Genomic DNA, 25,856 nt, shown 5'->3' on the forward strand with positions numbered 1-25,856 from the left:
TATCAATGAGTTGCCTTTTGCAGGGAAAGGTTATCTTGGCAAAATATTACCTGTTGAAAGTCACTGCCTGGTTATTGATCTACCTATTGAATATAAGTTCTTTCTTATATACCAATCAGCTTGGGTTTTGCAGTACAGGAAAGTCATAAATGAGTTTCTTTAAAGCTCAGAATTGTTCCACAGCCTCACTTCTGGACCCAGGCAATTGTATTAGAATTAGACATATATTTGCTGTCATGAAAACAGGAGAGATTTGGATGTTCTTTTACTCTTGCCATATGCCTGGGTATCCTTATATTCTTTTCAGCTTATTCTTCCAGCAATTTCCCTTGATATGGCACACATCTTTTTCAAGATTCAAGATTACCTGACTCCCTTGCTTCTGCTTTGTGCTGTGCTTTCAGCTGTTCCATGTTCTAGGGGCTGTGTCCTCAGCCCCAAATTCATGTCACAACTGGAAACATAAATTTGCTATATTCAGCCCCTTTCTTGCAGATTGGATTATCTATCCATCTGGAGAGCAAAAGGAAGCATCATGTGAAAAATCAAAAGCCAAATTTCAAATCTAGTTTCTAGGTAGCTAATTTTAGATTGAGGCAAATTAAATTCAACTGTTTTTTCCCTTGTAAACTTCCTATAATTTCTTTCCTTTCGGTTGTCATCAGAAGAAATTTTGCTGGAAGTGGAAACTGATCTCTTCTTTGCTTCTAGTCTGTCTTTTCAAAATAAGTATTTCTTCAAGTAAGCAATTCATAGTGTGTAACACATCCTGCCGGGAAATATGGGCCAGAGCGGCAAGAAACCTGAAGGGGCCCATTTTCGTATAACCTCAGAAATTTGGGGTTAGGATTTCTTCAGTATCAGCAAGCACTTTTCCTGTAGTTAACCCATTCCAGTCTCTCAAATGTAGCATCTGATCGTTTTAGCATAAGAAAGAAGAAATCCATCTGTCAGCTGAAATCCCTCCTATACAATATTTGCAGAGGTGGAATATTTTAAAGAAAGAAATGCAAAGTGACTTGCTATGCTTAGAGTGCACTGGCTTGAGTCACATTTTAGATTTCAGAAGACTGTAACATGCACACTTTAATCATAAGGAGTAAAGTCACTGTGAGAATGAAGTATTTGTCTTAATGCCTGCACTTTAATGATATTTTACAGAACTTTGGAGACACTCATGAAATATAAACTTTTTATGGACAGTTGCATTTTTAATTATTGTTCCAATGAGAGAGATCTTACACTTTCATTCACTCCAAGCTACTTATATTTACAGCTTTCTCAGCTCTCTAGATGTATTTAAAGTTCATTTCTTTCAGTTCATAGACTCAAGAGTAGGGTAAATATTTCTGTATTAAATTGTCACCAGCAAGAAGAAGGTCTCTTAAGGATTCATGCCTGAAAGATGTAGCAGCTTAGAAAGAAAGGCATTATAGCATTGCCATAAGTATAGAGCAGATTAAACCTAACAGCCGCAATGAACCTTCAGCTTTGTTTATTGTTGGCTTTAAAGGGTGAAAAAAAAAAGCAAAGTGACTGCTTTCAGAGTTATAGATAATATAAGCAACTACTTCACTGCAAACATATTCCTTGCCAGCCTTAGCTATTGGGGCTAAAGCAGTCACCTCAAGTCAGAGGTTGTGATGCTGTTGAATCGTGTGTGTTTTATGAATCGTGTGTGTTTTATTCCATCAGGTTTTGTTGAAGTGCTCTGTTAATATTTTATAAAAATTGAGCATAAACTTTGTAAGGTGCTAAAAAGACCTGCTCAAACTCTGTTCCCCAAGCTCTACATTCAAAGAACATTGTCAGTTGGACTTTGTTGGGTAGCTCCAAAAAGTATCTGTTGGAGACATGCAGTTAGCAATAGACCCTTTTAGCAATGTTTCATCAGAGTGAATTACTGAGGTCTGTTCTCTTGAGGCAAGACCTTGAATGTTAACTACAGGAGTGTTGTTTATTATGCTGTTGATATTACAGGAGATGATGCAGTTTCTATTAAGGGTCCAAGAGACTATGAATAAATTTTACTTGGGCCTTTTCTAGTTATATTGATTATAAAGATTTCACTGAGTCTGCCACATTTGACCTAATGTAACTCATATCAAAATGCATTTGAGATACACAGCATCCAAAATGGTACAGGACTGTAGATAGCCTTCCCTCTAGTATGAAAAGGTATCCATTAGACATGCAGAGAGACCGATTCATCTTATTGTGTTCTTCAGAAGGGCTGCCAGACTGATGTCATCTGCTGAGAGAATCTGTAATATGTCACACTTTACTAAGTAATATCCTTCTGGCACAAATTAATGTATTTATGCATTAACAATAAGCTTACCAAATCTGTCACTACCAAACCTAAGCAGTCTCACCTCTGCCTCTTGAGTCTTTAGCGTGTCAGAAATGGTACTGGTTTCTGCTGTGTCCTCTGAAGGTCTACACAAATATCAGGGAACCTGGCAACATAGTCAGGAGTTGGCATTAGACTGGATGCAACCAGTTAGAATTGGGTTTATGTGGAATTTAACTTAACCTCAACACCCAGAAGCCAGCCTGGAGTTTCACATCAAACTTGGGCTTTCAGCTGATCAATAGTTTCTTCTGTTCTGTACAAACTGTACCATAAATGAATCTCAGCCTCAAACACAGCAATCATCTTATTTTCATTGCCTTTCATTAGTGGCTAACAGAGAGATTTCTTCTTTTTGCAAAGAGATATAGTGCATCTTCAGGTTACAATTCATCAATCTTCAGTTAAATGAAAGGTAGAGTTTGAATTTTCACATTTCATCAAGTAGATGAAGTGATATGGATTCAGGTAATACACACACGTTGCCACTGTTTCCTCTGAGTGCCTCTCTATAATCAAACATAATCAGCTACATCTATTTAAATGTTTCTTTTGTCTGCAGTGCCCGGACTCAGCCTGCAAACAGGATCTGCTGGCCTACCTGCAGCGCATTGCCCTCTACTGCCACCAACTCAACATCTGCAGTAAAGTGAAGGCAGAAGTTCAGAACCTGGGCGGCGAACTTATTGTGTCAGGGGTAAGTTGGTATTTGTATTTAGCCATTTATATTTCCCTTGTAGCACTTGAAAAAGGAGCATTTTTGATGGCAATAATGTACAAAACAAAAATATAGTGTTTCATAAGCAAATTTCTTTAAATGTTATCGCCATTATTTCAGACCTTACAATAACTTGCATAGAGCAATTTGATTTTCTACTTACCCTTAGTTTATACTAACCTTGTAAAATCTTCATTCTTCCCAAAGAAAAGTAATTTCATAGCCTAGGAAGTCATTGCCAAGCTGTGAATATTATAATTATTTGGAGCTTTTGTATATTTGCTCATTATAAATCTTCTTTCCTTTGTTAGTACTGGTAATTTCCTTCCTCTGTGCAGAAGCCAGCTCTGTATGAAGTGGATATTGTTAAGATGGTGATGACTAATGGGATTTCATTCACTCAGGTTCCAATGCACACTAGGTTTAGCAAAAAATCTGGAAGGCCAGCAAAATATTTAAAGTTTTGATGCACATGCTGTTTTCAAATACTATTGGCAAGCACAATGATTATACACTCTAATTCCCAGTTATTTCAGTTATTTTCAGTGAATACCACAAAGTTTTTGCACACAATCTTTTTTAGAAATAAAGGCAGGAATATGCAGCAGCAGTAATATTATAAACAATGAGTTTCCTATATTTTTGAACTATTATTTCTTCTCTTCTCCTAATGTTGGACTCTGTGCCTTTGGGAGATTACTAGAACCAAGCAGTAACAATTGCTGCTCTTCATTATTTTCTTGGGGTTTTATAACTAATCACCCTAGTATTAACCCCACGACACTTTTGTTACCTTCTAACTCAAATACAGACCATACGAATGTAAATGGATGTTCCACTCTCCTGAGTGTGTTTTCAAAACACTGGTGATTTGTGAGGCCCAAGATACTTGAAATAAGATTGTTTGCAGGTGTGGTTTTGAAAAAGCACCCTCTAATTGTTTAAGCCCAATCAAGTACGAAGATTTTTAGGGCAACTAATTTGTGCCTTTTATTCCATCCATAAGGTTCCCCAGTGAAATCACTGGACTTCCTCAAACATATCAGAAGTCAACGCAAATGTTCTCAACTACATAACATTTCAATTTTTTGCAAAACACTATAGAAGGTCTTAAACATTTGCCAAGCTTTCTTGGATCGAACATCCTAAAGTCATACATACAGTCGTAAAAGGAGTTAATTCAGTGTTCCTGTGTCTGTCCTGAAATTGGTCTTTGCTTCTTGCCTTATGTACGCATGTAATTTTAATACCTTGATCTTCCCACAGCAATGAAAAGATCTTCTTCCATTTCCCTGATATAAATGGAGTGATCTGTCCTTGTATCGCTGACATCTATGCTGCATAGTAAATGCTATGATCTTTTCTTACCTACTGCCATCTGGGTCCAGCTTTTCATACGCATTGAATTGTCATATTCATCTATCTATAACAATTACCCAAATCAGTGCTTCTACCAGCTTGGCTTTTGTGGTTGTGTGTGTTTCTTTTTCAAGTCTCTTTATTCAGTGTATGTGGATGCTGAATAAGTCATTGTGAATCTCTAGCATCTATTCGTTCCTGGAACATCACCATCCGTTGTGAAATTTAAGTGGCCAAACTGCTTGACTTCATCATTTCCAGTCTGGCATTGTTAGCATCTGCTGCTTACCAGGCTTCATCATCATTGTGTTTCTGTTTAGTTGGGGTTTCACAGTCAGTTGCAAAGGCAAAACTAGCTTCCACCACAGCAATTATTTGGGTCTGTTCCAAAGACTCGGACTACTGACATACAGAAAATTTTGAGATTGCCCAACTTGCTTCTTCTGTGGTTGCTCTGAACAGGAGGTGATAGAGAGAGATAAACTCATGCACATCCCTCTTTGAGAGCAGTATCGTGTTATCCGAGGTAACACGTCAGTACAGTGCTTTCCTGATAGTATTTTCCAAGCTGTTTATCTTCAAGGTGCTGGGTACTGTATGCTCCTTTGCTATCCAGGGATCTGGTATCCAACTGCACATCTACATCTGCTTGTCTACTTGCTGCTTCTGCTTCCATCTTCTTCTTCATTTTCTCTTGGATAGCCAATTACAAATAAGCAGTATTTTATTTACATTAAAATGAAATACCGTTATTTGGCAACTTGCATACAGTACAATGTTAGAAGTTCAACACAAACCCAGAATTCAAGCTTCCCAAGCTACAGAAGTAAGTTTATGTGAATGCACAATATTTATGTGTTTTGATGTAAATATCAAGCACTGCAATATATTACAACATTGCAATTTATTACTGTGCTTTCAAAGAACCACAGTATAATTCAGATTGATCCAAAAGACGAGTTATGATTCAAAACTTTTGTGGGAAGTACAATCTCTGCTTGAATTTTTTCATTATTAAAAATATTAATATATATTTATAAATTAAAATAATTGTATGCATATGAGTGTATGAATACATATGGGCATATGTATATTTATGCAAAAAGGAAAGAGACATAAACCAGTTGAAACCTAAAAAAACACATGAAAGCCACCCCACAGTTCTCACAGTTCTTAGAGAAAAATGTGTTGCAACTACTCCAGAAATACTGTGTACATAACATATAATGTGCTATTTATCTTTTGGTGAAACTTCTATTTCTCCCCCCCCCCCCCCCAAGATTCAGTAGTTCTATATGGTTTATCTCTGAAAATAAGCATAAAGCTGATCTTGTTTGCTTTTTCCTCTATAGATTGATATGATACTAGTATAGCATACGAAGTGGTTCTTTTTGGCACCATTGACTTTGCTGCAAATAGAAAACCAGATCTAAAAGTAAGAAAATGACACTCCTGAAGTGTACATTTTGATTTCAGTAAAGAACCCACTGTTGTTTTTCCTTTTCCTTCTTCCATTCCTTTTCCCCCAGCTATTTCTCTCCTTTGATCTTTCCCATCAGATTCCCTGCATGCAGATAGCAAAATTATTTTCACCAGATAAGTGCGATCTGGCAATTGAGAGTTAGCATACATCACCCTAACCTTATTCATATTAATGGTGCGAGGCAAATTTAGACTATCTGTTGATTTGGTCCTTTATGTTACAAGGTGAGACTCTTAACTCCTGATTCCAATTGAGTTTTGAAAAGTAAAATAAGAAACAACTGTGTGATACCTGTTCTTCAGTGCAAAGCCTTGTAAACTTGAAGAAGATTACAGAAAAGAAAGTGAAGTAAAGGGGTGAGGAGGAAGTTAGATAAAATTAATATATTTTAAAATCCTTGTTCCTAATAAAAGCCTCTCTGACCTTGGTCCAGAAACAGATATATGGTTCTGTAATTTTCAAGTTGAATATTCAATTTCTAATTCCCCTCTAAGAATAAGCAACCTCCTTTACTAAAATCACAGGCTAAAAGAACTTCAAAATAATTTTCTTTGTCTCTTGCCTTGGTTTATTTAATGTAATGTGTATTTGCTTCATAATCAGTTGCACTGTACTGGAATGAATTCTCTGAGGTGCTGAGCATATGCTACTCTCAATGAAGTAAATAACATTTTCATATACTTAGCTGTTACTGACAAATAGCCTTTTTGTGGCAGCTACTTTTGTTGAATAGAGTTGATTTTAACCATGACGTTTGTTATTTGGATAGAAATCCAGTCTTCTAACGCTAGGGCTGCCTCATGTTTTAGTATTCCTGTCTGACTTTTGTTAGCTAGACCATTACAATAAAGCAGATCTGTATATTCATTTCTTCCTCTAGAATAAATATCCACTTGTTCTGTTTACTGCTGCTCTGAAGCTGATCAGCTCATGTATCTACTCCGCTTAGGCTCTGAGCTTGCATTTTTTAAAACTCTTTATGGTAGTAGCTTTGCTACAGTCTTTCCTGCAAGATCAGATTGAACAGAATCTGAGAAAATCCCTTATCCCTATTGTGGTCAGGTTTGATTTAAGAATCTACAGATATAATCAGTTTTATTATCAGAAATTTGCCCAAATTTGTCTTAAACTTCTGAGCCAGATAGATATGCAGTGTTATACAGAGTAACAGCCATGTACCTCTGAACACTGTCCAAAAATAGTGACTCAGTAACAAAAGCACACTCCAAACATACTTTAGCTGCTTCCATTTTCCAATTATTTTCGAAGGCTCATTTATCTTAGCATAATAGGCTCATCTATGATATAAGAGAAGGATCCTCACAACATGTTGAAGATAAAAGACAGTTTACTTAAGAGTGTAGCTCTATCTAAGAGTTCTTGCTTTGTGAATTTAAGTGAAGACTTTGGAGGAAAAAAAAAGCAAAATTGCTAGACCACCCCATTAACTTTGGGTAGGACATTATGAAGATTCCTGTAACAGTTGGACTGGGAGGTTGGATACATAAAATTATTAACGGATGTGGGATATACTGCAAAGTAGCTGTATGTTTATCTTTGATCAGTGATAAGAACGAGGTAACTGGAGACAGCTCATCCTCATCAAAACAAAATAAGCCTCATAATTTATCACAGAATAAACAGGTTGAGCTGGCAAACAGTTTCCCTATCAGTTCTGCCTATGGATCTTGCATCTAGTAATCCAAAATGTTTTAAAGGTCCTACTTTTCTTTCATCTAAAGCTGAGTGACCCTGAACTACCTTGTGCTGTAAAAGCAAGTTGGTATGTGTATGGGCAGTGACGTATCAAGCTGCTACTTATCAATTCCATAGACTCAAAGAAAAATCAGATAATTGGAAGTTCACCTGCTATTAAGAATGAGTAAGGCCATCTTTCCCTGAGTTTGGGTTAAGATGTGCGTAAGCAGTTACTTAAGAGCCACTGCAGTGGTATTTCATTTCCCCTCATCAGAAAGCCTTTCTGGGTTTTTTCCTTTATTTTAAAATAGGCAGTCAGAGAGAACTTTTGTGTTGGAAATGCTTTAGAGTATGGAGAAAGTGTTGTTTTGGAGTTTGGTAAATGGAATAATGCCTCCTGAATCAGGAAAAAAAATAGCATTATGTAAAAGAAATTTGGCTGGACAGTTGAAAATTGTCAAAACTGTTGGGTCCCTTTTCTTCAAGATTCCCAGGAGTGCAAAACAGTTAATCCTGTTACTTACCTAGCATGAAAATAAGTTTTACTGTTCATTTATAACAGAAATGGAAGAATGTTGCGTGAAGTGTACTCACAGAAATAGTCTGACATATCAGGGTTTATAGATATTTCTGGGCTGGACTGCTTGGGCTGGCAAACTGTCAGTGTTTTCAGTAGAAAACACCTGAGCTAAGATCTAGCTTTACTTAACGCTAAATAGATATCACTGAGAGATTTTTGTGTGTTTTGCCTGCTAGTGATTTGATTTACTTGGAGCTGAGGGCTAGAGCAGTTATTCCTAACTAATTTCTGTGTTTGTGGCTGTTGGAGAGTGGGTGCTCAAAGAGTTACACAGCACAAAGGAGAGACACAGTCCTATAGCTAAGCTGGCATCATTGCAAGACTAGAGTTTGCATCACGGTAATACATGACAAGTGGCTATAACACAAGTGAATATACTCAAATTAGTAAAGAGAAGTGAAAATTGGACCCAGGGACTCTACAGATAATTACTAAATTACCTAAGAATATAATTTAACTTTTGTCAAAAAAGGTGGACTTCATGGAAAGATATTTGTTTAGGATGGGCTTGGTGGAAAAAAGTTTTGTTTGGGGACTTGAAAGCATTGGGTAAATGAGAGGACTTTGGAAATAGTAAGGAAGTAAGCCAAAGAACTTGAAATATGAGATATGAAAGGGGCAGGGAAAGAAAAAGCCAAACTGAAAGTAATATCGAGATATGAAATCAAAGAATTGCAGTGGTAGGAAAGGACCGAGACATAGTCAGGACCATAAAGTTGGTTGGACTCCATAGTAATCTCTACACCCCTAGTAGAACCAGCAACAAGAGAAAATAAAATCTTAAGGTCTTTATTTCAGCTCTGTACAAAGACAGGGAGGCTGGGGCTAGGTGGGGAGAGACCTTGATTTACGCTGTATATTCAACTAGCTCATGTCATCTGCTTTGGAATAAATGAAAGAAATGAGAAATATAGAGACACATTTCAGCTGTGTCTTGGGATGGAGATATATTTAAGTAGCCTCTGCATATGTGTTTGAATAAAGTCATATTGATATATAAAGGGTGAAATAAAGCCGTAACAAGTATACTTTGTTCCAAAATGTATGGCTTTATGAATCACATGATACTTATACAGATTTTGATAAGACTTTATCTGGAACAAATTTTTGAGCTTTTCTATTTGTGACTAATAGAGGAGTTTCCAACATCTCCTGGCACAGGCTGTATCCTTCAGTACGCTATCCAGGAAAGGGACTACCTGATGATATGGTAACATAAAAAATTTATCATCCTGACACTGATGAAATTTACTACTCCTAGAAGATAAAGGCATCAATGAGCTATATGCAGGTTAATCAAAATGAGTGCTGATAAAATCCCTCATGGTCATGTATTCATTATATATGACGTATTGTGCAGAAACACTGTCTTGGGGCTTTCTGTAAGTTGAAACAGTGAAGAATTCCTAATTATCCTACGAAACAGCTCCAAGACAAATAGAAAAGAAAAAGGCATAAATAGATGTATCTATACTGGCTCTAATGCCATTTGCAATGCCTCTTTCAAAAATGTAAAAATAATAAATATTTAGCTCATTAGACAAAGCTTGCCTTTTGCTTCCCAGTAAAGGTAATGCAGACCAGGAGCCAAGAGAGTATGCAGTTGTCATCCTTGAAGGAATAAAAGCCCCAGGAAGATAGTGCAGCAGCTGAGTGGGTCTCATGTTGGCAATCAACTAATTTCAAGTTGAAAGTTGTACAAGAGACCTCTAGACACAGTGTTTTAACTCAGCTAAGTGAAAAAGTCCATAGGATCTTATTTTTTAAGCTTGTAAGTTCACATAGTTTTGCTGGATTGGACAGTAGTACATATCCTGGGTTTCTGGGCATTTGAGGAATGATAAGTATGACCCAGATAAAAAATAGCACAGGAGATGGAGAGGTTGACTCATTTTTATTAGTGTTATGGTTATTTCTTCAAGGCAGCAGAATGAAGGTAGATTGGTGATGGGCAGAGTTTACATTATGTAAGAAAAAATAGATGAAGCTTAAGACATAACTGACAAATTGAACAAGAAAATATTTTTTATTAAATAATCTCAGTTGCTTTGAAGCTACAATGTGTTGATATAAGGCTGTTTTCAGGACTAAGGAAATACCTCATTGTGTAAAAGACACATACAAACACGGATACACAGGAAAATGAAACAATATATGATGCACAAATGGAAAGATGTTGTCTAGAATTTTATTTGGAAAGCAAAATTCCACTGCACATGTCTTCATTAGAATATATTCCTGGAGACAAGGAGCACACAAGCTTTAATAAGTCTACATTTGGTAGGTTAAAATGTAGACAGCTCAGACTTTTATCCTTATTAAGAAGCATTTTGGCTGCAGGGAACATGCTTTTGTGCTTTATCAGGTACAAATATTCATGAGTTTCTGAAGATTACATATATTGAAATTTCTCATTAGAAGAGTTTTCTGCAAAATAAAACATTTCTGATACCAAATGTTAAGCCATTTAATCCCATGAGAACAAAGCAAAATGTTACAGATTCAAGATTGATGCTTGAAGCAAATATGATCATAGAAAAAGATTAGAGAATTGAAGGAAATAGTAATATATATGCTTCAGTATATACTGCATTTGCTTTAAAAATAATAACCACTCCATAATTCAAAACTCGTCTGCTACAGCAGTTATGGCTTCAATCCAGCTTGTTTTCCTATTCCAACCCATGCTGAATGAGATGGAAAGAAATAGGAATATTATGGATTTCTGATACACAAACTGCACCAGCCCTACAATAATTAGCAAGGTCTCATTCTAACATATGCTAAGGTATGATCCTAAAAGACTATTCCTGTAAAAAATACTGTAGAGAGAGGACTTCAGTGCTATCTCATGTTCACTTCTTTTCCCATTTTACCACCTTTAAAGGAGGTGGTTTGGGACCAAGCTTCACCATTTTGTCTTAAATAAGAATTCCTCTGCCCTGGAGCATTCTCAGGTGGCCTCCTTAATGCACAGCACAGATTTGCTAATAGGTACATCATGAGGCTTTAAATAAAAATTAGGCTTCTTACACATGGCATTGTGGAGACTGAATTTACATAACAGGTTTAACACACAATAGGACACATTGGACAGCAGTAGCTCTCTTAGCTGTTGTGGTTATGTTCTTGATTTGGTAAAACTTAATCTCACTTCTAAAAGTAATATCAAATAATGCTTTTACAGATATTAAAAGAATAGCAGCTTCAGTTCAGACTCCTCAGTTTCTTTGACTTTAATTGCAGTTCTTGACAACATGAGTTGCAGATGAGTAACACACATATAGAAACACTCACAGACAAGAAGACATGCCCTGAAGGGAAAACATCAACAGGTTTTCCCAGTCTGAGCAGAATCAATTGCAAATACCAAACAAAACTGCTTACAACCAAGTATTTAATAAAACTCCCAATAGGAATGTATTTCCATTGAATGCAGGAGGTCATAACAGCCTTTAGGAAGAGATCAAACTGAGTGAGGAAAAAGTTGCCTTATATCTTTAACCTCTGAAATATTTCTTCCACACATACTATTATTACTTTTACTATGATTATTTATGAAACTCGCAGGAGCAAAGGAAGAATATATCTGTTCTCACATCACATCATTCATCTTAAATAACTGATCAGCAGCTGCATCAAAAAAAGGGCTTGTTTTGTATAATATATTCAAGACATTGATATGGAGTCTAAGTAAAAACCTATCCAATATTAGAAAAATTAATCCTAACCTCTTACTGTTAGATATTCTTAAATGTTTTCTTTTAACATCACTTCTTTGTAATTCTGACAAACACATCATCAAAAGTACTTTGTGAACTAGATTACCAGGTAGGTAATAGTATCACTAGAAAAAATGAGACAAAACATACCAGTGATATGTCCTAAATCTCATCAAAGACCAAATCAGAACTCTATGAAATGGGATTAGATCTTCAATATCTTATCCAAAACACTGCAGAAACATTTTGATCCTTTTTTATACCTACAACTAGATTCAGCATTTCCATTGTCAAAAAATTAGAGACGTTACAGCTTTACTCAGTCTCAGATGGGATGTTACATATTTCATCATTCCTTAGCTATGACAGATAATGAACAGAAGAGATTTTTCCATTCATCCATCAAGCTGATCCGCAGCAGCAAAAGGACATCTTTGGGTCAAAGGCGTGTCTGTGTTAAGGTCTCCAACTTTCATGAAATGTGTCAGCTTGACATTTTTACATGGCCTTTTCAAGCTGTTGTTTCAATTTCTTAGATCCATTTCTACCTTCTGTAGGTATAGCAATAGTATCCTATGATGTTTCTGCACAATTGGTTCTCCTCAGCTTTTCATAGTCTTGCCCTGCTCAAACTTTATAGATAGCAGCCATTGATACCTTAGTGGTGCCTACCCATTCCCCATCATCTGTCCATCTTCTTAAGCAAGACAGCAAGCACTTTGATGTTTTTTTTCCCAATAAATCTTTGATGTCACACTGAACATGGACCCTTTTTTTAACTTGATTTCTAGTGCCTGGCTGCAAGTGATTCAACCAGTGACTTGAACTGCATTCATAAAGTTTTCTTATGGTGTTAGGCTTAAGTTACATTCCTTAAAAAAAATATTTTAGAGTATAAAGGTCTTCATTTACTGTCTCTTTGCATTTCCATGCATTCATTTAATTAATCTTCGTTGTAGTCCTCAGAACGCTTCGAAGATTTCCTTCCTTTCTTGAATGTATATACATTTTTTGAATGTTTTCAGTTAGGTATGTTCTTTCTACTTGTGTTCACAGTTTAGGTGAGTAATGTGTTCTAGAGTACGTTCACAAATCAGTCTTATCATTTTTGCTCTTCTCTTATTTTTCTCTTCATCAACTACAGATATCACAATAAGCAGGTCAAAACAAGACTTCAGATTTGAGCAGTGCTAGCCCCAAAATACCATCTGTGGTATTATCTGCTATCTAATCTATTGAACCATTTATATCACATTATCATGATTGAAACTACCGTATTTCTCCGTATTTCTCATCTTGTGTTGCTACTGAAGAATATTCTTGGCCATATTCAGTCTTCTAAGATTTAATTGTGCTACTTCTGTATGCTTCTGTTCCAATAAACAACAATTTGTTTCTTTTTGGAGATCTTAGAACTGCTACTACAAGATTAATATTTCTCATATTTAAGGATATATTCTCTAAACATCCTTTTCTGTCAGAATGAGGAATCTTGCTTAGGCTTCATAAGGCCCGGTGGTCACAGGAATTCAAAATATGTTCCTACTTTATTTGGCAAAAACAACTGTGGTGCAATAGTCAAGTCATAGGTTACCTAAGTTATGAATTAACTGAATTCTGCCTGGTATTTTTTACCAGTAAAGCCTTTAAAAGCTGAATTTTTCTTTTCTCCTTGGCTTGCTAGTAGACAGATATGTTAATAAATAGATGCAATACAAGGTACCAGAGGTGATTTTCCTCTTCTCTGTCTTCATACATGCAAATAGCTTGAAATCAAGAGGATGTAATGAGAATTAAGACAGATACGTTTAATTCAATTACCAACTGAAATTCACAGCACTATCATCACTTTGCATTACTCAGATGCAGCCTAGTTTTGCATTGTGTTCCTGAAGTTATATATCATCTCTAACAGTCACAATAGCTCTTCATTTAGTCAACTGAACGAGACTAATTGTTGAGTTTTTTAAATCCACAAATACAAATCCACAAATACAAATTTTAAAGTAGCATCTTCAGATAGTGCAGCTTTAGATCGAGGTGAAAGGTTTGAAGAGTAAGAAGAAAAATACTTGACCTCTGTTGTTTAGGTGAAGTGACTACTACTAGATATGAGTCACAGTTTTTTCAATAGAAGGAAAGGAGAGAAAAACAAAAAGCACACAAACATACACATTAATCATTACTAAGGCTGAAAAAATAATCATGATGAGATTACAATTTACATGATCCTTGTAACAACAAAAAAACTATGGGAAAACATCAGTATTAACTCAGTGTGCTTATAATACATGCTCTTAAAAGAGATTTTAAGGAGCTTTCATTTTTCGTCTTCCAAAAGGCAGGATCTTATGCTAGCACTCTTTCCAGGCACTGATTAGTCCCGCATTTTCTGAGCAGTTTTATTTAATGGAGTTAGGTTCAGCAACATATACTATTTTTTCAATTTCAGTGTGCAGCTAGGTTATTAAGAAAATCCCAGTGGATAATATAAGCAATTATGTTTACTCTTGAACCTGCTTTCCCAGAATTTGGATGATAAAAATTCCATTTGCAGTAAATTAGAATGAATATCCCATTTTAAGCCTTCCTCCTGGGAGGCTGCTTAAAAAAAGATGTGCTTCAGCCTGTAAGGTTGTCATTGCCTAAAAATGTAGTCTTTAAAAACATCACCCCTTTGCAATTCTGTTGATATTTTCTGGAACTTTAAAGTGTGCTCTGTAAATAAATGTATGCCCAGATTTTTGATACTTCCCTCACTTGTTCCTTCAGCACAGTTTGTCAGCTCTCATTTTCAATGTGAGAAAAACCTGACCTCCTTCGTACAGAGGTGTAGGTGGCCTACCCTCCGGCTTACTCTATTCAAGGGTCAGCCCAGAGGTCTGGATCATGTAATGTTTATTCAGCACAAGTGCACACAACCGAAATTCCAGTTATAGTCACTGGAATTCAGCTGCTTGCATTAGTGCTGATGGTTTTGTGCAGTTCAGCTGTTCAAAACCATACACAAAATAAAGCTACTTGTAAGCTTATTATCACCAAATTCATGCCTGGTCTGATGTCAATCAATTTAATGGGGATAGAGCTTTCTATCCTCTGATTTTCATCAAAAGGTGCCAAAATTTATGCCCTTTCCTGATCAGCAAATCCTGTTAGGCCCACATTTAACCCGTGCTATGGGAGCAAGTGAGAGGAACCACCAGACAGCGGGGTTACTCATCGTGGAAGAGTCCCTGTTTCCTTGACCAAGCATAGCTCCTTCAGCACACGTTTTCCTCTCTCCTCACCTCTACGCTACGGCGCAGTATTTTCTCTTGCTCTCTCTCTCACTATCTCTTTTCTGTATCTCTCGGAAATCAGACTGGAGTTCAGAGCACTTTCACTACCTTTTATGAGGTAGAGTGTGATGTCATAGATGGGGGCAGGGCTAGTCAACTTTCTACCCACCCACCCACCTGTGCTGAGGGAGCTACGCTTGAGACCGGAAGCAGTGATTCCTCGACGGTGAGTAACCTCCTGTCTCATCTATATCTTTTAACTCTATAGACCTGGGGGTGGAGGGGAAAAAACATGAGAATGGGGATTTTTTCACTTAGTTTGGTTGGTTTTTTTTTGTTTTAATTAACCAAAGGGCTCACAGAATGTATTGCATGCATCTGACCTGCAGAAAATAATTTCTTTCCTGTTCTGAACTCCTAGAGTTAATGACATCCGTAAAGCAATGATCATGTTTCTTTGCAGAGGTGGCCCGTTTACTGCTGGTTAAGCTGATCCTTCAGTGTTTAACTTGCATGGTGAAAAGGCAGACTCTGGTCCCCTTGAACACAATTGCTAAACTTCCACTAACTTAATTACAGTAGTGATGGGCCATAACTTTTCTAAAGAACTTTGGGATTAAAGATAGGTGGTGTTGTTTGTTTATTTATCATTATTAACTGTGGGTTATGCCTGTTTATACAGAGTGGGATATTTATTTTCTCTGTTCTCTGTTACTGTTTTTATTTGCTTTATCCAGAATGTTTATGAAGCTATGTATTTGCAATAGGCCAATTATAAGACCTATTTTATAGGTGAAATAAAATTCAAAAGTAAATTGAGAAAGATGTAAAATTAAGCAGGAAAACCCCAGGAGATGTAATTGAGATTTAACCTTTGATATTATAAATCAAAGCATTTGATTTTTACTGTGGTAAAAGCTTGGAATGGGCAGGGATACTGCTAACCAAATTTCTTGGTGTTTTTCATGTGTCAGTACCTAAACATTACCATTTTACTTTAAAGCACTGTTCCTGTAACCTATTTCCCTTGTCCCCAAGTATTACTGCTTCACTGTTTTAATATCCCTCAGCATTTTAAAAAAGACAAGATGGACTACGAAGACCTTCTTTTCTGCTTTCTGCCTCTTGGGTATCTATTAAAGCTGTCAAGATGTCAAAGCTCTCATACTAAAGGACAGAAGAAAGATCATATGAAGATTTTGGCCCTTAGGAATACCACGAATCTACCTGTTCTTATTCATTTAAAGCTCTTTACCAGCTCCATGTGGGGTCTTGTCATATCTCAGTGATAAAAGGCACTAAAAGGCAGGAACGCATACTCTATAAATGAAAGAGAGAGTGCAATCACAGCCTTTTCAGCAGAGGTGGTCCATAGCCTGATTGATGAAGTACTTCTATTTTCAGGTGACTACGTGCCTTTGAGGAATTGGGTATAGGATGCGGACCATTCCATCTTCTAGTCAGTGACACGGATTGGGGGTTGGTCAGTAGTGATGGATAGATATTCCTCCCTGATGACTTAGTGATGCTCTTTGCATCAACGCATAGGAAATATGAATGAAATTCTGGGGCAATGAAAGTCTTGTTTATAAAGCTACCAAAACTTTCACTAATGACTGTTTCCCTTCCTGTCACAGAGAAAAATAAGGACAAAGAATATAAAAATTGGCTTCCTGAGTGGTGGCAGCCTTTCTACCTTTGAATAATGTGTGCAAGGAGTTTTATTACTACTGCTTATTCCTTTAGTGAATCAAACATTGAAAAGTCCAAATATTTCTTTGCAAAGCCAAGAACTTGTCTAGCAAATTTAGCTTTCCTAGCAAACCAATAGGAAATGAAAAGCACGTTAGTCAATCTCTAATGTTTCACTGGGAAAACTTTATCAGAATTGCTGTTGCTAAAGACAATTTCAGGTATGTTCTTTCCAGAGGAGAATTGAGGTAAAATTTCATTTAGATCCAAAGCATATCCTTTGCTGATGAGTTTACAAAATTGTCTTTGCACATAATTATTTTTGCATAATGCAGGAGGCTGTAATTTTTGCACAAAATTAGTAAAACATAAGGACCAACTGTACAGTGCCCTTAATCTCGCTTCAATGATATGAAAGCAATTTGGTGGCATGCAGAGGGAAACGCTATTTTAAAGTGTTAGGAACAGGAAATCAGAATTGATATCATTCAGTAATTATGTTGAATTAGAGATAACGATCAGCACTGAAGGGGTATTGTGGAACTGAAATGTCAGTGGATTACTTCAAATCCAGATAAATTTGTCTCTAAGTATACCTTGTAAGATGAGAAAATTAGCAGTTCGCTGACTTAGGTGTAGGGGAGAGTTTGTGAGGGAATGATATTCAAAATGACATTAACCATTGTGAGAATTAGCCTGTGCCAAATCTAATAGTAAATTTTAGGCCATGCAATCCCAGGATGTGAGTTTACCTGAGTAACTTTACACTGGGACAATAAATAGCCTAATTTTATGTTTACTGAGCTAATTCCCCTGTTAAATTATTTTACAGGAAGCTATGATTAAAACATGCACAGATTCCTGTATTTTACTGTTTTAGCTTAATTATATATTCAGTCAGTTGCAATATTTGCTTTAACTGTATATTATATACATGTAAAATAAAATATAATAAGGCCTAGATTTCAGCTGATTTTATTAGGTGTGCAATATGAAAACTATTAAAGCAAATATCTGAACAACTTCTCCCAATATCTACTAATTTAAACAAGTTAAATCTTCATAAGTGCTTTATAAACAGAAAGTTACTTTATGATAAGGCATACTTAAAAACTGCATTGTATTACGCTTGCAAGCACATTGTGTATTACTGACTCAAAACGAAACCAGTAACTAGCATATTTATACCTATATATTTAAGGAGGTCAGCATTTAAATTACAGGTTTTTTCCTCATTCAGACTAGCAAGGTGTGAGCAATACTTTCATGGTGTAAGATCATATATAGGGATCTAACATTTTTTCAGTGTTATTAAGATGGCTATATAAAATTCCCAAATTTTCTGTATTTGCCAGGTTGATTTCTCTTACAAGTTGAATTAAAACTTTGTGGGTTGGTTCTTACCTTCTTTTTCTATATGAAAAGTGAGGGAGAGCTGTGAAATGCACCATCTGTTTGCAAACGGTGTCAGCTGGCAGATAGATGCTTATCACCCTGCCCTCTCCTACTGCAGTTTTAGGCTGGTATAACACCATTGACTCAAAATGAATTACTTTTGATTTAATCTTACTTAAGCAAAAGAAGTCACAATGATAGTGCACAGCAGTCTAGAGGACTCTTCATGTTGATTTAAATTGCAATGCTTTTAAACTTTGACCTCAGCTCATTTGAATTGTCAACAAAAATGCTCAGTAGCACTTGCACTAAATATAGCGGTTGGAGGAAACTAGGGCTGCCTAAACATGCTGGACTTTCTCTTTCAGGGACAGTTGCATCTCAAAGACATTAAACATGATTCTGCTCAAACATAGCCGTTTGGATTTTTATCTGTCCAATCTGAGTAAATCAAAACAAACACAATGGTGTACCATTGTAAAACTGGGGAAAAAAAGTTAATATTATTACTTCCCTTTTGCAAATGAGAATACTAAGCCACACTCAAGGCCAAAGAGACCTATAGAATCATGATAAGTTTCAAGCACTTTGTCCTCCTTTAAGGCTTAGATAATTTTCAAGACCAGCATTTCTGTCTTCCATTCTATACTCCAATTTCCACTCCAGATGGCAAAAAAATAATTAACTAACAAAATAAATAACAATATAAGAGGAGAAAGAGTTCATTGTAGATCTACGATTTGAAAAAGATAAGAGTTGGAAAGAAATCCTGCAGTAACAGTGGGAACTTTCCCCACTCGAGTTGTGCAAAAGATGAGTAGGTCTATGGTGTAATGAAAACTGAGCATTTTATTATTCAGAAAGGTTTTACCTGAATTATGAAGAGTTTTTGGCTGCTCATTCATCTAGCCAAGTGTAAACATCTGCATCTCAGATGTTCCCTCCAGGCTTCCTTTATAATTAGCAGAGATGGATCACCATTTCTAGAGAGGAAATACTCTTGTTTCAGGCAGACACTGATGACTGATTAGATTAGTAACATCTTAGAACTATTACAGAGACATGGATGGGCAGGTGAATTAAACCATGTATCCAGACAAGCATGGAATAAGAAAGCTTAGCCTTGGGGGTCTTTTGAGTGTGTGTATCCATATGGAAGTGATGTAAACTTTCTGTGAACTTAGCTGGAGAAAGGAAGCTGCCTGATTCATTCTAGACAGAAATATTTAAATTGTTTTCTAAGGAGCATTTATCTATATAAAGTAGCTGTCTTGAAGCCCCATATTGTTAGCTACTGTAGGTTGGAGAGATTGTTTTGTAGTGTGTGGGTTTCCCCCATATGACACTTATGGGGATCAAAAGAGAAGAATTAAGGAAAACCAATTAAAAAATAGTCAGTAAGCCTGAATTCTTGACCTACTGGGTCAGATCCAAGCACAATTTTTTTGGAAGATGTTGAGTATCTCTGCCCAGATTCACTGTGCTGTCTTTAGGATTCTAATGTAATTTGGGATCTCCAAGTATAATTAAAAAGGTGAGTTATTCCATAAAAATTGTACCTGTGAGAGATCTCAACTGCTCCATGGCTCCTGGTCATCTTCACCAAGTACAGAAGGAGCCTGGAATGCTGTGGTCCAGCACTTGGAATTAGGTAGGATGTATGTGGGATAGGATTTAATTTACAGAAATGGAAACTCTGAAAACCTCACTTAGGTCACCGCCTCAATGGTTTTTATGAGTAGCCCTCATAAAAGCAGCCCTTATTTATCTTGCCTGCATTCCTAGAGAAATTTTCAATTACAGACGTCTGAAAAAGTGCTTCTGGGGGTTCCAGTGCCACCAGCTATGAAAAGTTTTAGGATTCTTACTAATATTAAAAGATACTCAGTCACAATTTTTAACTGATGCCAAGTAAGTGCAGACACGCCTATAGGTAATCATGACTAATGAACAATATTAAAGTTAATAGCTCTGTAAGAAAAGAGTCAGTTCAAATGCTTTTCCATTTCTCCATTCTCCTAAACAACAGCTGAGTTTATACCTTCATCTCCTTTACATAAATTCTGGATTAGATGGAAAATTTGGAGATGTGGTTGAATTCATTTGGTTTTGTGTAAGGAAGATTGTCCTGAGGTGAAAAGCACAGAAACCATTTGGGAAGCTGTAAGTGCTTCTGTATTTGTTCCTTGGGGAAAATACTATCTAAAACACTGAATGGCAAAAGAAAAGAGATCAAGTAAATTAGAATTTCCTAACACAAATATTTTTTTTAAGAGAATACTATAGGACCTAACCAATTTGAGTGAGCTATTAGATATTTGTCAGTAATTGATAATATTGTTTCTTCCCTTCTACAGCTTCTCAATTTTCCCCTTTGCACAAGACATTTGCTCTTGTAGCAGTGAAAATGAAATCAACGATGCGTACTACTCTTTTAGATGCATTTGCATGTATACAGATAGAAGGCTAAAGAGAGATATTTTTGCCTTCAACTACCTAACAGGAGAATGTAAAAGAATCAGATACAGACTTGCCAGAGGAAGGGCAACAAACAGAAGTTTAACATGGGAAATTCCAGTTAGAAGGAAATAAGTTTTACCTTAGGGGTAGTGAAATTCAAGTGGAGGATGGAGGTCTCTAGTCCAGAGATGTGGGAGATTATCCATCCTTGGGCATCTCTGAATTTGAGCAAAACCCTGAACAATCTCACCTAACTCAATTTGAACAGGACATTAGACTAGATGACTTCCAAAGGGTTTTTTAATTCTAAAGTATTATATTAATATTTTCATAATAAAATCTGAGTAATATAAATGAACCTTTACAATTCACAGTAAGATTTTACTCATTCCAACTCATTCTTTGCTGTCGTCTTTGCTTGTTTCCTTGTGAACTGCAACACCCTTTGCAAGTGTTTCTGTTTTGTTCTGGTTTCATTTGTTTGCAGTCTCTAGTAATTCTTAGCCGTTTTGCAGGTTTTTATATAACATTCAGTGTTAGCTAAAGTTAAAAATGTAATAAGCAAATGCATGCACAAATTTTATAGTTAGTAATTGACCAGGGGAAAAAAAAAACTTTTAGTACAGAACACTTAGTGAATGTTATTTAACCATTGATTGTGTTGGTCAAACAAATAGAACAGTTAATTGTGAATAATGTATTTGGAATAAAATGTTAGCATTTCCTTTATAAATTATTTGTCATATATTATTAAGGAAGCTCTTTCAGTGCTGGGAAAAGCTGAAAGCTACTGTAGAGGTTCAATTTTGTTACTTTATTTCATTACATAGTGTTGTAAAGTCCTGGAAAGTGCTCAGGGAGTCGGAAACTAATGTTTTCAGAGACTGAGTTGAGCAGCAGTGCCAGGACCCTCAAATCCAAGGAAACAAAAGACTTTTAGCACCTCAGAAATTGTCAATACCTTGAGCAATCAAGCCCTTTATCTGCTTCTATGAGACATTAAATATACATGAACAATAGCAGGCAAACTTTAGGTAGCAAGGAACAGTCCTGTTACTATCTTACAGTCTGCAAGAGGATTTTGTTTTATTCATTTTGCCTCTGTTTGATGCATTGTTTCCAGGCCCTTTCCTGAGAAAAGCCAGCTATGCCTGTAGAGCAGCTATCTTCAAAGCGTCTTTGTGTTGACCTGGGCAAGTATAACTTTAGAGATAGGAAGCTAGCTGAAGGAGCAAATTTGCCTCAAAATGTGACAGATCCTCACAGTTGAAGACATGGAGATAACTCACATAGAGATACCATTCTGACACTTTTACATATGCAAACAGAAGTTGGGAAAATATCACACTTCTCAGCATTGCAGTCTGAAACCCTGCATTAGACTGCTTTTCTTTTTGTTTGCATTGTGACAAAATCATGAGGAATAGCAGGAGATAACACATCCCCATGTAAAGAATATAGTGTTTCTATGCTGCATTGATTTTTTTTCATCCAAAGTCTCCTGTGATTTACCACTGAGTACAATTTCCAGCCAACCAGACTTGATTTGGACTCCCTTCAGGTAAGACTGTAAGAAAGACGTGATTTTCTTGTTATTGTACCTGTTCTGTAGATAAAGAACAATAGGTTTGCATCCAGAACTCAATTTGAAAGAGCACTAGATTATTTTGGACTTTTTAAAATGATAGCTATCTGCAAATTATATACAAATCAGAACTGAAGTCAGGAGGAGGGATATCAGTTGCACAGACTAGTTGGGTATCCTGTATTTCCTCTTTTGTATTTAACTGCAGTTGGATATGAAAGTGGAAATTTGTACTGAGATGCTTTTAACAGAGTCCTGTCTGAGCTTTTCTATATGTGACATCAGGTTCAGACAATGCCATATCTTGTGTAGACTTCTGGCGTATGAATCCCTGTGTAAAGTGGTGTACACAGTCCTGGTGATACACAGACCACTTAAATACAGTTTTGTATTAATGACTTTTTATTGGACCTAATACTGGCTTCAAAAGACTTCTTGCTCTAATTTTCTTCAGTAAGCCTGCTGGTAATATAGTTTGACTTAGCCTATCCTGCCAAATATAGTTTGGACTTCATCTCTGTCATAGATCTGATCTTCTCCTTGAAGATAAGGTAAAAGCCTATCTTCAAATCAGTCATATGAAAATCTCTTTCTTGTTAATCATCCAAGATGACCTTGCAAATTAAACACGTTTTAAAATGGCAAAATTCCATAGAAAACAGATAGATACCTGTAGTTGGTATACTTCTGTGCTTTCTTGTTGTCCTATGAGATGGCAGCCTTTATTAAATACAACCAAATGGGCTTGGGAATCCCTCTAAGTTAATTAAAAATTGATGATGAGGACAGTTATTCAGTGGATTGGTCAGCTATAAAACACAACTACCCCCAGAATGAATTAAATATTCAACATGTAAAAAGGAGTAAGTTAATTGTAATCAAATGTGAAAAACATAGCTAGGAAAAGAAGAATATAATACTATTTTCTCTATGTAGCCACATATCACTTTTTAACACAATTGTTACCACATTGCATTCCAAATTATAACATTTGGTTTGTTTTAGAATTTCAAATACATAAGGGCTTTCTCACAATACACCCGTATCTAGCAAAAACTTTATACATATTCCCAAGTGCCTAAAATCCAGCTTCAGCTAATGCTGTAGCATATACCTCCTACCATGAGTGCATCTGAATAGCAAATAAGCCATTCTTGCATTGGCTGTCGCTAACAGCATCATTTTATGCATTAAATGTGCTACAGAAATGTAAAACATAAGTACTATGAATAAGATATTTTTCTTACATATATCTTACATACATATGTAGCACTGGATTTAATATTAAGCACAGCTGAGAAGAAAATGATTTATTGCATAAGAATGTAATCTGGGAAAACGGCATTTCTGATTCACTGTCCAGATTCATAATTGCTTCATGTACCCTTAGTTGCTCTAAGGGCTGTTAATAGACTCTTGGTTTGTGATAACAGCAACTGTAGCTGTCCATGAAAGTATGAACTTGCTTTGAAAAGGAAGAGAAGCAGCCTGAATTCACAAATAGCCTTGAGGGCTATCTTAAGATAGCCTAAATTACCCGCTAAAGGTATGCAAATCAAGTCTTGGCTGAGTGTTCAAAGGCTTTCAGGTTCTTTTTCAACATGTTAAGTGACAATTCCTCTCCCCAGTCTGTAAGAAGTAAACCAGACTAAACTCAATTTAGCAGTAATTACTAATACTCTTTTTTTGCATTCATACATTTTTAAGGTCAATATGGACCATTCTGCAGAACTGATTCACAGGCTTCTTGAATTGATGTGAATTAAAAATGTCCAATAGTTATGCATAAAGTGTACATATTAGGCAAAACCATCCAATATTGATTTCACCAATTCTAGAAGTGGAATCAGTGTTTCATGAGTTCTTGTGATTAATACAACTGCTAAAAAAATTGAGCTCAGTAATAACTAAAATGATTGACTTCACCTTTCAGCCATTGAGTTTTGTTATAACTGCCTAATCTGTTGAACTTGGAATACTATCATTTCTCTGTTACTATGTACTTGCTGATTTTGAGCAACTCATTTTTTAATCATTCACTTTATTCATGGGAGAAACAGAGTTGACTGAATCTTTACCATAAAAGATGTTTTTTACTCTCGAGATTCTTTAAATTCTTACCAGTTCCTCAGTATTGTTCTTGCATTGAGAAAAGGACTCAGTATTCCTTAACTGTGGACACACAAGAATCTGAATATGATAATTTAACCTATTTCATCAATGTCCTTTTTGTATACTCAAGGAGTGATAGTCTAGATTAAAGTATAGAATGGAATGTAGTAGAATAGAAGTTCCTTGTTGTATAAGTGGGTATCATCTGCTATAAAGCTAAAACTGAAATCTACACCTCTGACTCTTGCCAACTTATTAGATATCAAACGCTTGCCTTCTGTACGACTTACCTCTTTCCCTGTCATTACATTATCTGCAAATTTCATCAGTTAAGTTACTTTTTCCCAAGTTTTTAACAGAAATATTAATATTGTAAAGCTGACAAACAGTATCTCCAAGAGCCCACTGCAAAAATCACTCTTGAGCAGTGATTGTTTGTGTATACATACTTTGGGAAACTTAGCTGTTAGATAATTTGGAATCATTCTGTTATGTGCCATGCTAATTTCGTATCAGCTGAGTTTTTAAACAAACTGTCACATAGTACCAAGCAAAACACCTTTCAAAGGTCCAAACATATAGACACAGTTATTTTAAGCAATCCGAAGTTTTATCATGTCAAAATATGATGTAGGTTACTCTGAAAATATTTTTGCCCGCAAAATCATTTGGTCAGCATTAACTGCATTTCTTTCCTCCCTTTATACATGGAGTCTGTAATAGCGTTGCACAATGTTTGTCATGTATATGGGAGTGTTGTCAGCTGAGCTGGTCTTTAATTTCATAGGTCATTCTGTTTATGCTGCTTACATATTCCAGACTAGGATCTACAAGTATTTTGATGTCTTTCCCTGCTTTCCAATGTGTATTAAAATCAACAAGAATATAGAACATTCTCAAACAGCCACCTCTTTCAAAACTACCTAGACTATATCTTTGCTCACTGGACATACAGATTTTTTTCCTTATTTCTCTTACTTTTTGTGGTGTATTTCTGATTATAAATATCAAGGTATCTCTGGAAATTAAATCTCCTTTCTAAAAACTGTGGTATAATTCTTGCCCATTACAGTGATGTAACAATGCAGGGAGAACATCTCTTTTCATTTGCTTGCTGTTAAGGAGAAAATTTTCCATCTTTCTCCTCTCCCATTTCTTTAGCTATTTTGGTATTGTAATTGTTGGTTATTTTACTTAGATTGCATGTGTATGTAAAAGAAGCAAGAAATCTTGATTGTCAGAAGATTCTGGAAAATTCCAATATAGTGCAAGAAAAATGCAGCACAGCTTACAAGCAGATCAAAAACTCCTCAAAGCTTTAAGGATTTGGGGGGGAACCCTGAAGTTATCTTCTTGGCAGATAATAGGCTCTCCTGCTCCAGCGTTCTACCCTTGCATTTACTAATTGCAAAGTTAGCTTG

At 36.1% G+C, this 25,856-nt stretch overlaps 1 protein-coding gene and 2 long non-coding RNA genes across 5 annotated transcripts in view; 2 read left to right on the plus strand and 1 right to left on the minus strand.

Moving 5' to 3' along the window:
* CTNNA2 (catenin alpha 2) overlaps positions 1-25,856 on the plus strand; it is a 440,210-nt gene that overhangs the window by 410,021 nt on the left and 4,333 nt on the right. For 2 of the 3 annotated variants that reach the window (XM_062640068.1, XM_062640070.1), the window contains 2 exons: positions 2,916-3,050; positions 15,274-15,417. In XM_062640068.1, the coding sequence (XP_062496052.1) occupies positions 2,916-3,050; positions 15,274-15,417 (279 nt within the window). The remainder of the gene's footprint in view (positions 1-2,915; positions 3,051-15,273; positions 15,418-25,856) is intronic. The other variant, XM_062640069.1, reaches the window with a different exon arrangement.
* LOC134174809 (uncharacterized) lies at positions 79-15,343 on the minus strand. Its single transcript, XR_009968792.1, has 3 exons — positions 15,201-15,343; positions 2,376-2,459; positions 79-454 (listed from the first exon to the last, which is right to left on the minus strand). It is a non-coding gene; the product is annotated as an uncharacterized LOC134174809 (long non-coding RNA).
* LOC134174810 (uncharacterized) lies at positions 23,452-25,772 on the plus strand. The gene is made up of 2 exons (XR_009968793.1): positions 23,452-24,567; positions 24,695-25,772. It is a non-coding gene; the product is annotated as an uncharacterized LOC134174810 (long non-coding RNA).

Source organism: Pezoporus occidentalis, unplaced genomic scaffold (genome assembly GCF_034315485.1).
Source record: "Pezoporus occidentalis ecotype Australia unplaced genomic scaffold, CSIRO_AGI_Poc_V1 ctg63, whole genome shotgun sequence".
Taxonomy (NCBI): domain Eukaryota; kingdom Metazoa; phylum Chordata; class Aves; order Psittaciformes; family Psittacidae; genus Pezoporus; species Pezoporus occidentalis.